Genomic DNA, 12,833 nt, shown 5'->3' on the forward strand with positions numbered 1-12,833 from the left:
GGGGAGTCCTGGGGGGTCCTGGGGGGGCTTGGGGAGGCTGAAAGGATCCTGGGGGGCTCCGGGGGGGTCCTGGGGGGCTCTGGGGGGCTCGGGGGGGTCCTGGAGGGTCCTGGGAGGGCCTTGGGGGGGGTCCTGGGGGTTCTGGGGGAGTCCTGGGGGGGTTTGGGGGGGTCCTGGGGGGTCTTGGGGGGGTCCTGGGGGGTGTTGGGGGGGCGTTGGGGGGGTCCTGGAGGCTCGGGGGGGGTCCTGGGGGGTTTGGGGGAGCCTGGAAGGGTCCTGGGGGGGTCCTGGGGGGTCTGGGGGAGCTCCGGGGGGGTTTGGGGGAGCCCTAGGGGGGTTCTGAGGGAGCTCTGAGGGGGTTTGGGGGGTCCTGGGGGGGTTTGGGGGGGTCCTGAGGGAGCTCTGGGGGGGTCCTGGGGGGTCCTGGGGGGGTTTGGGGGAGCCCTAGGGGGGTCCTGAGGGAGCTCTGAGGGGGTTTGGGGGGTCCTGGGGGGGTTTGGGGGAGCCTGGGGGGGGTCCTGGAGGAGCCCAGGGGGAATTTGGGGGTTTTGGGGGGGTCTGGGGGGGTTTGGGGAGGTTTTGGGGGGTACTGGGGGGGGTCCTGGGGGGGTTTGGGGGATCCTGGGGGGTCTCAGGGCGGTTTTGGGGTCCCCCTGAGCACCCCGAGCCCCCCAGGTCCCTTTCCCTGGGGCTTTCCCCTGAACTGGGGGGGTCTGGGTGGGGGTTTGGGGGTCTCTGCTGGGTCTGGGGGTTTTTGGGGGTCTCAGGGGGGTTTTTGGGGTTCTCAGGGCGGTTTTGGGGGTCTCTGGGGTGGCTTTTGGGGTCTCTGGGGGGTTTTTGGGGTCTCAGGGGGTCTTTGGGGTCTCAGGGGGGCTTTTTGGGGGTCTCAGGGCGGTTTTTGGGGGTCTCCGGGGTTTTTGGGGGTCTCAGGGCAGTTTTTGGGGGTCTCAGGGGTTTTTGGGGGTCTCAGGGGGTTTTTGGGGGGTTTTTGGGGGTCTTGGGGTGGTTTTTGGGGGTCTCAGGGGGTTTTGGGGGGTCTCTGGGTGGTTTTTGGGGGTCTTGGGGCGGTTTTTGGGGGTCTCAGGGCGGTTTTTGGGGGTCTCAGGGGGGGTTTTTGGGGGTCTCAGGGGGTTTTTGGGGGCCTCAGGGGGTTTTTGGGGGTCTCAGGGGGTTTTTGGGGTCTCTGGGTGGTTTTTGGGGGCCTCAGGGGGTTTTGGGTGTCTCGGGGTGGTTTTGGGGGTCTCTGGGTGGTCTTTGGGGTCTCAGGGGGGCTTTTTGGGGGTCTCCGGGCAGTTTTTGGGGGTCTCAGAGGGTTTTTGGGGGTCTCAGGGAGGGTTTTGGGGGTCTCGGAGTTTTTGGGGGTCTCGGGGTGGTTTTTGGGGGTTTTTGGGGGGTTTTTGGGGGTCTCAGGGCAGTTTTTGGGGGTCTCGGGGTAGTTTTTGGGGTCTCTGGGTGGTTTTTGGGGTCTCAGGGGGTTTTTGGGGGTCTCAGGGCGGTTTTTGGGGGTCTCAGAGGGTTTTTGGGGGTCTCAGGGGGGGTTTTTGGGGGTCTCAGGGCGGTTTTTGGGGGTCTCCGGGGTTTTTGGGGGTCTCAGGGGGGGTTTTGGGGGTCTCAGGGCAGTTTTTGGGGGTCTCAGGGGTTTTTGGGGGTCTCAGGGGGTTTTTGGGGGTCTCGGGGTGGTTTTTGGGGGTTTTTGGGTGGTTTTTGGGGTCTCAGGGGGTTTTGGGGGGTCTCTGGGTGGTTTTTGGGGGTCTTGGGGCGGTTTTTGGGGGTCTCAGGGCGGTTTTTGGGGGTCTCTGGGGGTTTTTGGGGGTCTCGGGGCGGTTTTTGGGGGTCTCAGGGGGTTTTGGGGGTCTCAGGGGGGGTTTTGGGGGTCTCAGGGGGTTTTTGGGGTCTCTGGGTGGTTTTTGGGGGTCTCAGGGCGGTTTTTGGGGTCTCAGGGGGTCTTTGGGGTCTCAGGGGGGCTTTTTGGGGGTCTCAGGGCGGTTTTTGGGGGTCTTGGGGCGGTTTTTGGGGGTCTCAGGGCGGTTTTTGGGGGTCTCAGGGGTTTTTGGGGGTCTCAGGGGGTTTTTGGGGGGTTTTTGGGGGTCTCGGGGTGGTTTTTGGGGTCTCAGGGGGTTTTTGGGGGTCTCTGGGTGGTTTTTGGGGGTCTCAGGGGGTTTTTGGGGGTCTCAGGGGGTTTTTGGGGTCTCTGGGTGGTTTTTGGGGGTCTCAGGGCGGTTTTTGGGGGTCTCCGGGGTTTTTGGGGGTCTCCGGGGTTTTTGGGGGTCTCTGGGTGGTTTTTGGGGTCTCAGGGGGTTTTGGGGGGTCTCTGGGTGGTTTTTGGGGGTCTCTGGGTGGTTTTTGGGGGTCTCAGAGGGTTTTTGGGGGTCTCAGGGAGGGTTTTGGGGGTCTCGGAGTTTTTGGGGGTCTCGGGGTGGTTTTGGGGGGTTTTTGGGCGGTTTTTGGGGGTCTCTGGGGGTTTTTGGTGGTCTCGGGGCAGTTTTTGGGGTCTCTGGGTGGTTTTTGGGGTCTCAGGGGGTTTTTGGGGGTCTCTGGGTGGTTTTTGGGGGTCTCAGGGCGGTTTTTGGGGGTCTCAGGGGGGGTTTTTGGGGGTCTCCGGGGTTTTTGGGGGTCTCAGGGGGGGTTTTGTGGGTCTCAGGGGTTTTTGGGGATCTCAGGGGGTTTTTGGGGGGTTTTTGGGGGTCTTGGGGTGGTTTTTGGGGGTCTCAGGGGGTTTTGGGGGTCTCAGGGGGTTTTTGGGGGTCTCGGGGTGGTTTTTGGGGGTTTTTGGGTGGTTTTTGGGGTCTCAGGGGGTTTTGGGGGGTCTCTGGGTGGTTTTTGGGGGTCTTGGGGCGGTTTTTGGGGGTCTCAGGGGGTTTTTGGGGGTCTCAGGGGGTTTTTGGGGGTCTCAGGGCAGTTTTTGGGGGTCTCAGGGCGGTTTTTGGGGGTCTCTGGGTGGTTTTTGGGGGTCTCAGGGGGTTTTTGGGGGTCTCGGGGGGGTTTTTGGGGGTCTCAGGGCGGTTTTTGGGGGTCTCAGGGGGTTTTTGGGGGGTTTTTGGGGGTCTTGGGGTGGTTTTTGGGGGTCTCAGGGGGGGTTTTGGGGGTGTCTGGGGGTTTTTGGGGGTCTCTGGGTGGTTTTTGGGGGGTCTCTGGGTGGTTTTTGGGGGGTCTCTGGGCGGTTTTTGGGGGTCTCAGGGGGTTTTTGGTGGTCTCGGGGTGGTTTTTGGGGGTCTCTGGGTGGTTTTTGGGGGTCTCAGGGCGGTTTTTGGGGGTCTCGGTGCGGTTTTTGGGGGTCTCGGGGTGGTTTTTGGGGGGTCACAGGGTGGTTTTTTGGGGTCTCAGGGTGGTTTTTGGGGGTCTCAGGGGGGTTTTGGGGGTCTCTGGGGGTCTTTGGGGGTCTCAGGGTGGTTTTTGGGGGTCTCGGGGTTTTTGGGGGTCTCGGGGTGGTTTTTGGGGGTCTCAGGGGGGGTTTTGGGGGTCTCAAGGGGTTTTTGGGGTTCTCGGGGTGGTTTTTGGGGGTCTCTGGGTGGTTTTTGGGGGTCTCAGGGCGGTTTTTGGGGGTCTCAAGGGGTTTTTGGGGGTCTCAGGGCGGTTTTTGGGGGTCTCGGGGTGGTTTTTGGGGGTCTCAGGGCAGTTTTTGGGGGTCACAGGGTGGTTTTTTGGGGTCTCTGGGTGGGTTTTGGGGGTCTCAGAGGGTTTTTGGGGGTCTCAGGGGGTTTTGGGGGTCTCAGGGGGGGTTTTTGGGGGTCTCAGGGGGTTTTGGGGGTCTCAGGGAGGGTTTTGGGGGTCTCAGGGGGGGTTTTGGGGGTCTCAGGGGGTTTTGGGGGTCTCAGGGTGGTTTTTGGGGGTCTCAGGGGGGTTTTGGGGGGTCTCAGGGGGTTTTGGGGGTCTCTGGGGTGTTTTTGGGGGTCTCTGGGATTTTTGGTGGTCTCAGGGTGGTTTTGGGGGTCTCAGGGTGGTTTTTGGGGGTCTCACGGGGGGTTTTTGGGGGTCTCAGGGGGTTTTGGGGGTCTCGGGGTGGTTTTTGGGGGTTTTTGGGTGGTTTTTGGGGTCTCTGGGGGGTTTTTGGGGGTCTCGGGGTGGTTTTTGGGGGTCTCTGGGGGGTTTTTGGGGGTCTCAGGGCGGTTTTTGGTGGTCTCGGGGTGGTTTTTGGGGGTCTCGGGGTGGTTTTTGGGGGTCTCAGGGCAGTTTTGGGGGGTCACAGGGTGGTTTTTTGGGGTCTCTGGGTGGTTTTTGGGGGTCTCAGGGGGTTTTTGGGGGGTTTTTTGGGGTGTCTGGGTGGTTTTTGGGGGTCTCAGGGCGATTTTTGGGGGTCTCAGGGTGGTTTTTGGGGGTCTCAGGGTGGTTTTTGGGGGTCTCGTGGCGGTTTTTGGGGGTCTCCGGGGTTTTTGGGGGTCTCTGGGTGGTTTTTGGGGGTCTCGGGGCGGTTTTTGGGGGTCTCAGGGCGGTTTTGGGGCCCCCCAGGTCCCTCTCCGTGGGGCTCCGCATCTCCCTCGATTACTGGTGGACCACCAAGGTGGAGCTGCGGGGCCTGGCCGAGGTGGGGGCGGCACGGGGGGATTGGGGGGATTTAGGGGGGTCCCAGGGGGATTTGGGGGGATTGGGGGGATTTGGGGGGGTCCCAGGGGAGGTTTGGGGGGTCCCGGGGGGATTGGGGGGGGATTTGGGGGGGTCCCAGGGGGATTTGGGGGCGATTTGGGGGGGTCCCAGGGGGATTTGGGGGGTCCCGGGGGGATTTGGGGGGGATTCAGGGGGGTTTGGGGGGGTCCCGAAGGGATTTGGGGGGAATTTGGGGGGTCCCAGGGGGATTTGGGGGGGAATTGGGGGGTCCCGGGGGGATTTGGGGGGGTCCTGGGGGGGGATTTGGGGGGGAGTTGGGGGGTCCTGGGGGGGATTTGGGGGAGATTTGGGGGGGTCCCAGGGGGGGTTTGGGGGGTCCCGGGGGTTTTGGGGGGGAATTGGGGGGTCCTGGGGGGACTTGGGGGGTTTGGGGGCTTTTTTTAGTGGATTTGGGGACTTTTGGGGGGATTTTGAGGAGATTGAGGGGTTTTGAGGGGGATTTGAGCCACACCTGAGTCACCTGTCACACGTGTGTTACCTGTGCCACTTGTCACACCTGTGCCACCTGTCACACCTGAGTCACCTGTCACACCTGTGCCACCTGTGCCACCTGTATCTCACCTGTCACACCTGAGTCACCTGTCACACCTGTGTTACCTGTGCCACCTGTCACACCTGTGCCACCTGTATCACTGGTTACATCTGTGTTACTTCTGTCACTTGTCTCACCTGTCTCACCTGTGTCTCACCTGTCTCACCTGTCCCAGGACAGCCCGGGTTACCTGTTGGCCATGTCGGGGTGTCTCACCTGTCTCACCTGTGTCACCTGTGTCTCACCTGTGTCTCACCTGTATCTCACCTGTCTCACCTGTCCCAGGACAGCCTGGGTTACCTGTCAGCGATGTCGGGGTGTCTCACCTGTATCTCACCTGTCTCACCTGTCTCACCTGTCTTACCTGTCTCACGTGTGCCAGGACAGCCCCGGTTACCTGTCGGCCATGTCGGGGTGTCTCACCTGTATCTCACCTGTCTCACCTGTATCTCACCTGTCTCACCTGCCCCAGGACAGCCTGGGTTACCTGTCGGCGATGTTGGGGTGTCTCACCTGTGTCTCACCTGTGTCTCACCTGTGTCTCACCTGTGTCTCACCTGTCTTACCTGTCTCACCTGTCTCACCTGTCTCACCTGTATCTCTCCTGTCTCACCTGTATCTCGCCTGTCTCACCTGTATCTCACCTGTCTCACCTGTCCCAGGACAGCCCCGGTTACCTGTTGGCCATGTCGGGGTGTCTCACCTGTGTCACCTGTGTCTCACCTGTATCTCACCTGTCTCACCTGTGTCTCACCTGTCTCACCTGTCTCTCACCTGTCTCACCTGTCCCAGGACAGCCTGGGTTACCTGTCGGCGATGTCGGGGTGTCTCACCTGTATCTCACCTGTCTCACCTGTCTCACCTGTCTCACCTGTCTCACCTGTCTCACCTGTCCCAGGACAGCCCGGGTTACCTGTCGGCCATGTTGGGGTGTCTCACCTGTGTCTCACCTGTGTCTCACCTGTATCTCACCTGTGTCTCACCTGTCTCACCTGTGTCTCACCTGTGTCTCACCTGTGTCTCACCTGTGTCTCACCTGTGTCTCACCTGTGTCTCACCTGTATCTCACCTGTCCCAGGACAGCCCCGGTTACCTGTCGGCGATGTCGGGGTGTCTCACCTGTCTCACCTGTGTCTCACCTGTCTCACCTGTCCCAGGACAGCCCGGGTTACCTGTCGGCGATGTCGGGGTGTCTCACCTGTGTGTCTCACCTGTCTCACCTGTGTCTCACCTGTCTCACCTGTGTCTCACCTGTCTCACCTGTCCCAGGACAGCCCGGGTTACCTGTCGGCGATGTCGGGGTGTCACCGCCGGGCGGGGCAGCGTCTCCTGCGGGGGGCGCTGTCCAACGGGGGTCTCTACGTGAAGCTGGGCCAGGGGCTCTGTGCCTTCGATCACCTGCTGCCACCTGAGGTCACCTGCACGCTGCGGCCGCTCGAGGACAGCGCCAGCCCCCGCGGGCACCGCGAGGTCAGCCCTGGGAGCGCACCTGGCTGCAGGTGTACTCACCTGTGCTCACCTGTGCTCACCTGTGTGTGCCTGTGTGTGCCTGGCTGCAGGTGTACTCACCTGTGTGTGCCTGTGTGTGCCTGTGTGCAGGTGTACTCACCTGTGTGTGCCTGTGTGTGCCTGTGTGTGCCTGTGTGTACCTGGCTGCAGGTGTACTCACCTGTGCTCACCTGTGTGTACCTGTACTCACCTGTGTGTGCCTGTGTGTGCCTGGCTGCAGGTGTACTCACCTGTGTGTGCCTGTGTGTGCCTGTGTGTACCTGTACTCACCTGCTGTACTCACCTGTGTGTGTGCCTGTGTGTGCCTGTGTGCAGGTGTATTCACCTGTGCTCACCTGTGTGTGCCTGTGTGTACCTGTGCTCACCTGTGTGTGCCTGTGTGCAGGTGTGCTCACCTGTGCTCACCTGTGTGTGCTTGTGTGTGCCTGGCTGCAGGTGTGCTCACCTGTGTGTGCCTGTGTGTACCTGTACTCACCTGTGTGTGCCTGTACTCACCTGTACTCACCTGCTGTACTCACCTGTGTGTGCCTGTGTGTACCTGTACTCACCTGTGTGTGCCTGTGTGCAGGTGTGCTCACCTGTGTGTGCCTGTGTGTGCCTGGCTGCAGGTGTACTCACCTGTACTCACCTGTGTGTGCCTGTGTGTGCCCGTGTGCAGGTGTACTCACCTGTGTGTGCGCCTGTGTGTGCCTGTGTGCAGGTGTATTCACCTGTGCTCACCTGTGTGTGCCTGTGTGTGCCTGTGTGTACCTGTGTGCAGGTGTATTTACCTGTACACACCTGTGTGTTCCTGTGTGTTCCTGTGTGTGCCTGTGTGTGCCTGTGTGCAGCTGTGTGCAGGTGTACTCACCTGTGCTCACCTGTGTGTACCTGTGTGTACCTGTGCTCACCTGTGTGTACCTGGCTGCAGGTGTACACACCTGTACTCACCTGTGTGTGCCTGTGTGTGCCTGTGTGTGCCTGTGTGCAGGTGTATTCACCTGTGCTCACCTGTGCTCACCTGTGTGTACCTGTGTGCAGGTGTATTCACCTGTGCTCACCTGTGTGTGCCTGTGTGTGCCTGTGCTCACCTGTGTGTGCCTGTGTGCAGGTGTACTCACCTGTGTGTGCCTGTGTGTGCCTGGCTGCAGGTGTATTCACCTGTGCTCACCTGTGTGTGCCTGTACTCACCTGTGTGCAGGTGTATTCACCTGTGCTCACCTGTGCTCACCTGTGCTCACCTGTGTGTGCCTGTGCTCACCTGTGCTCACCTGTGCTCACCTGTGTGTGCCTGTGCTCACCTGTGCTCACCTGTGCTCACCTGTGCTCACCTGTGTGTGCCTGTGCTCACCTGTGCTCACCTGTGCTCACCTGTGTTTACCTGTGTGTGCCTGTACTCACCTGTGTGCAGGTGTACTCACGTGTGCTCGCCTGTGTGTGCCTGTGTGTGCCTGTGTGTGCCTGTGTGCAGGTGTACTCACCTGTGTGTGCCTGTGTGTGCCTGTGTGCAGGTGTACTCACCTGTGTGTGCCTGTGTGTGCCTGTGTGCAGGTGTACTCACCTGTGCTCACCTGTGTGTGCCTGTGTGCAGGTGTACTCACCTGTGTGTGCCTGTGTGCAGGTGTACTCACCTGTGCTCACCTGTGTGTGCCTGTGTGTGCCTGTACTCACCTGTGTGCAGGTGTATTCACCTGTGCTCACCTGTGCTCACCTGTGTGTGCCTGTGTGTGCCTGTACTCACCTGTGTGCAGGTGTATTCACCTGTGCTCACCTGTGCTCACCTGTGTGTGCCTGTGTGTGCAGGTGTATTCACCTGTGCTCATCTGTGTGTACCTGTACACACCTGTGTGTGTCTGTGTGCAGCTGTGTTCAGCTGTACACACCTGTGTGTGTCTGTGTGCAGGTGTGTTCACCTGTACACACCTGTGTGTGTCTGTGTGCAGGTGTGTTCACCTGTACACACCTGTGTGCAGGTTTGCTCACCTGTACTCACCTGTACTCACCTGTCTGTACCTGTCCATACCTGCACTCACCTGGCTGTGGCTGTGTGCAGGTGTAGTCACCTGTCTGCACCTGTACTCACCTGACCACACTTGTCTTCACCTGTCCCATCTCCCCTGTCCCATCTCACCTGCCCCTTCTCCATCCCTCACCTGTCCCTCACCTGTCCCATCTCCCCTGTCCCATCCCTCACCTGTCCCTCACCTGCCCCTCACCTGTCCCTCACCTGTCCCATCTCCCCTGTCCCATCCCTCACCTGTCCCTCACCTGTCCCTCACCTGTCCCATCCCTCACCTGTCCCTGTCCCATCCCTCACCTGTCCCTCAGCTGTCCCACCTGTCCCTCACCTGTCCCATCTCACCTGCCCCTCCTCCATCCCTTACCTGTCCCACCTGTCCCTCACCTGTCCCATCTCCCCTGTCCCATCCCTCACCTGTCCCTCACCTGTCCCATCTCACCTGCCCCTCCTCCATCCCTCACCTGTCCCTCACCTGTCCCATCTTCCCTGTCCCATCTCACCTGTCCCATCTCCCCTGTCCCATCCCTCACCTGTCCCTCACCTGTCCCTCACCTATCCCATCTCACCTGCCCCTCCTCCATCCCTGTCCCATCCCTCACCTGTCCCTCACCTGTCCCATCTCCCCTGTCCCATCTCCCCTGTCCCATCCCTCACCTGTCCCTCACCTGTCCCATCTCCCCTGTCCCATCTCCCCTGTCCCATCCCTCACCTGTCCCTCACCTGTCCCATCTCCCCTGTCCCATCTCCCCTGTCCCATCCCTCACCTGTCCCTCACCTGTCCCTCACCTGTCCCATCTCCCCTGTCCCATCTCACCTGTCCCATCTCCCCTGTCCCACCTGTCCCTCCCCTGTCCCATACCTCCCCTGTCCCATCTCACCTGCCCCTCCTCCATCCCTCACCTGTCCCTCACCTGTCCCATCTCCCCTGTCCCATCTCCCCTGTCCCATCCCTCACCTGTCCCTCACCTGTCCCTCACCTGTCCCATCTCACCTGTCCCATCTGCCCTGTCCCATCTCACCTGTCCCATCTCCCCTGTCCCATCCCTCACCTGTCCCATCTCCCCTGTCCCATCCCTCACCTGTCCCATCTCCCCTGTCCCATCCCTCACCTGTCCCATCTCACCTGTGCCAGGTGGACGAGCTGTTCCTGGAGGATTTCCAGACCACGCCTTCCGGAATGTTCCGCGATTTCGACTACGAGCCGGTGGCGGCCGCCAGCCTGGCCCAGGTGCACCGAGCCACGCTCCCCGACGGGACCCCCGTGGCCGTCAAGGTGAGCCCAGGTGTGCCCAGGTACACCCAGGTAGACCCAGGTGCGCCCAGGTGTGCCCAGGTGTGCCCAGGTGCATTGGGCCACCCTCCCCAATGGGACCCCCATGGACGTCAAACTGAGGTGGGCACACCTGGGGGGGCGGGGCCAGGTGTGTCCAGTTGTGCCCAGGTGCCCCCAGGTGTGCCCAGGTGCCCCCAGGTGTGCCCAGGTACACCCAGGTACACCAAGGTTTGCCCAGGTGGGCCCAGGTGGGCCCAGGTGCCCCCAGGTGTGCCCAGGTACACCCTGGTGCCCCCAGGTGTGCCCAGGTGTGTCCAGGCACACCCAGGTGCCCCCAGGTGCCCCCAGGTGTGCCCAGGTGCCCCCAGGTGCCCCCAGGTGTGCCCAGGTACACCCTGGTGCCCCCAGGTGTGCCCAGGTGTGTCCAGGCACACCCAGGTGCCCCTAGGTGCCCCCAGGTGTGCCCAGGTGCCCCCAGGTGCCCCCAGGTGTGCCCAGGTACACCCTGGTGCCCCCAGGTGTGCCCAGGCACACCCAGGTGCCCCCAGGTGGGCCCAGGTGTGTCCAGGCACACCCAGGTGCCCCCAGGTGACCCCGCCCCCCCACAGGTGCAGTACCTGGACCTGCGCGATCGCTTCGAGGGCGACATGAGGACCCTGGAGCTGCTGCTGCGCCTGGTGGAGTTCATGCACCCCGACTTCGCCCTGGGCTGGGTGCTGCAGGTGAGCTCACCTGGGCACACCTGGGCACACCTGGGGACACCTGGGGACACCTGGGGACACCTGGGCACACCTGGGGACACCTGGGATACACCTGAGATACACCTGGGGACACCTGGGGACACCTGGGATACACCTGGGGACACCTGGGCACACCTGAGATACACCTGGGGACACCTGGGGACACCTGGGCACACCTGGGGACACCTGAGCTCACCTGGGCACACCTGGGCACACCTGGGGACACACCTGGGGACACCTGAGATACACCTGGGGACACTTGGGGACACCTGGGGACACCTGAGATACACCTGGGGACACCTGGGGACACCTGAGATACACCTGGGCACACCTGGGGACACCTGAGATACACCTGGGCACACCTGGGGAATTGCACATCACCACCTGTCCCAGGAGGTGATGGAGACACTGACACTGATTGTTACTTGTGTGACACCTGTGTGTCACCTGTTCTACCTCACCTGTGTCACACCTGTGTCTCACCTGTCCCATCTCACCTGTCTCACACCTGTCTCACCTGTCCAGGAGCTGAAAGGGATCTTGGCTCTGGGTTTTACCTGTATCTCACACCTGTATCTCACCTGTGCAGGAACTCAAAAGGACCCTGGCCCAGGAGCTGTTACCTGTCACACCCGTCACACCTGTCTCACCTGTGTCACACCTGTATCTCACCTGTCTCACACCTGTCTCACCTGTCTCACACCTGTATCTCACCTGTATCTCACCTGTATCACGCAGGAGCTCAAAGGGACCCTGGCCCAGGAGTTGTTACCTGTCACACCTGTCACACCTGTATCTCACCTGTCTCACCTGTATCTCACCTGTCACATCTGTCACACCTGTATCTCACCTGTCACACCTGTCACACCTGTGTCACACCTGTCACACCTGTCTCACCTGTGTCACACCTGTCACACCTGTCTCACCTGTCTCACACCTGTCACACCTGTCTCACACCTGTATCTCACTTGTATCTCACACCTGTATCTCACCTGTGCAGGAGCTCAAAGGGACCCTGGCTCTGGAGCTGTTACCTGTCACACCTGTCACACCTGTGTCACACCTGTCACACTTGTCTCACCTGTATCTCACCTGATTCACACCTGTCTCACCTGTCTCTCACCTGTCTCACACCTGTCTCACCTGTCTCACCTGTCTCACCTGTGCAGGAGCTGAAAGGGACCCTGGCGCAGGAGCTGTTACCTGTCTCACCTGTATCTCACCTGTATCTCACCTGTGCAGGAGCTGAAAGGGACCCTGGCGCAGGAGTTGTTACCTGTCTCACACCTGTATCTCACCTGTCACACCTGTCTCACCTGTCTCTCACCTGTCTCACACCTGTCTCTCACCTGTCTCACCTGTGCAGGAGCTCAAAGGGACCCTGGCGCAGGAGCTGTTACCTGTCTCACACCTGTCACACCTGTCTCACACCTGTCACACCTGTCTCACACCTGTATCTCACCTGTGCAGGAGCTGAAAGGGACCCGGGCGCAGGAGTTATTACCTGTCTCACACCTGTATCTCACACCTGTATCTCACCTGTCTCTCACCTGTCTCACACCTGTCTCTCACCTGTCTCACCTGTGCAGGAGCTGAAAGGGACCCTGGCGCAGGAGTTGGATTTCGAGAACGAGGCGCGGAACTCGGAGCGCTGCGGGCGGGACCTGGAACACCTGAGGGGGGTGACGGTACCCAGAGTGCACTGGGAGCACTGCAGCAAGGTGAGACACACCTGGGCACACCTGAGATACACCTGGGCACACCTGGGGACACCTGGGGACACACCTGGGGACACCTGGGCACACCTGGGCACACCTGGGGATACACCTGGGGACACCTGGGCACACCTGGGGACACCTGGGGACACACCTGGGTACACCTGTACACACCTGGACACACCTGGGGACACACCTGGGGACACCTGGGGACACCTAGGGATACACCTGGGTACACCTGAGGGGGGTGACGGTACCCAGAGTGCACTGGGAGCACTGCAGCAAGGTGAGACACACCTGGACACACCTGGACACACCTGGGGACACCTGGGGTACACCTGGGGACACACCTGGGGACACCTGGGGACACCTGGGGACACACCTGGGGTCACCTGGGCACACCTGGGCACACCTGGGGACACACCTGGAACACCTGAGGGGGGTGACGGTACCCAGAGTGCAC

General features: G+C 61.1%; 1 protein-coding gene across 1 annotated transcript in view; it reads left to right on the plus strand.

The window, feature by feature from the left end:
• Nucleotides 1–12,833, plus strand: part of ADCK5 (aarF domain containing kinase 5) — a 32,286-nt gene that overhangs the window by 3,475 nt on the left and 15,978 nt on the right. Inside the window, exons 4-8 of the mRNA XM_086875652.1 lie at nt 4,447–4,522; nt 6,404–6,604; nt 9,775–9,915; nt 10,524–10,637; nt 12,245–12,376. Coding sequence (XP_086731778.1) covers nt 4,447–4,522; nt 6,404–6,604; nt 9,775–9,915; nt 10,524–10,637; nt 12,245–12,376 — 664 coding nt within the window. The remainder of the gene's footprint in view (nt 1–4,446; nt 4,523–6,403; nt 6,605–9,774; nt 9,916–10,523; nt 10,638–12,244; nt 12,377–12,833) is intronic.

This window comes from Cyanistes caeruleus, chromosome 1 (genome assembly GCF_971803275.1).
Source record: "Cyanistes caeruleus chromosome 1, bCyaCae1.hap1.1, whole genome shotgun sequence".
Classification (NCBI taxonomy): Eukaryota; Metazoa; Chordata; class Aves; order Passeriformes; family Paridae; genus Cyanistes; species Cyanistes caeruleus.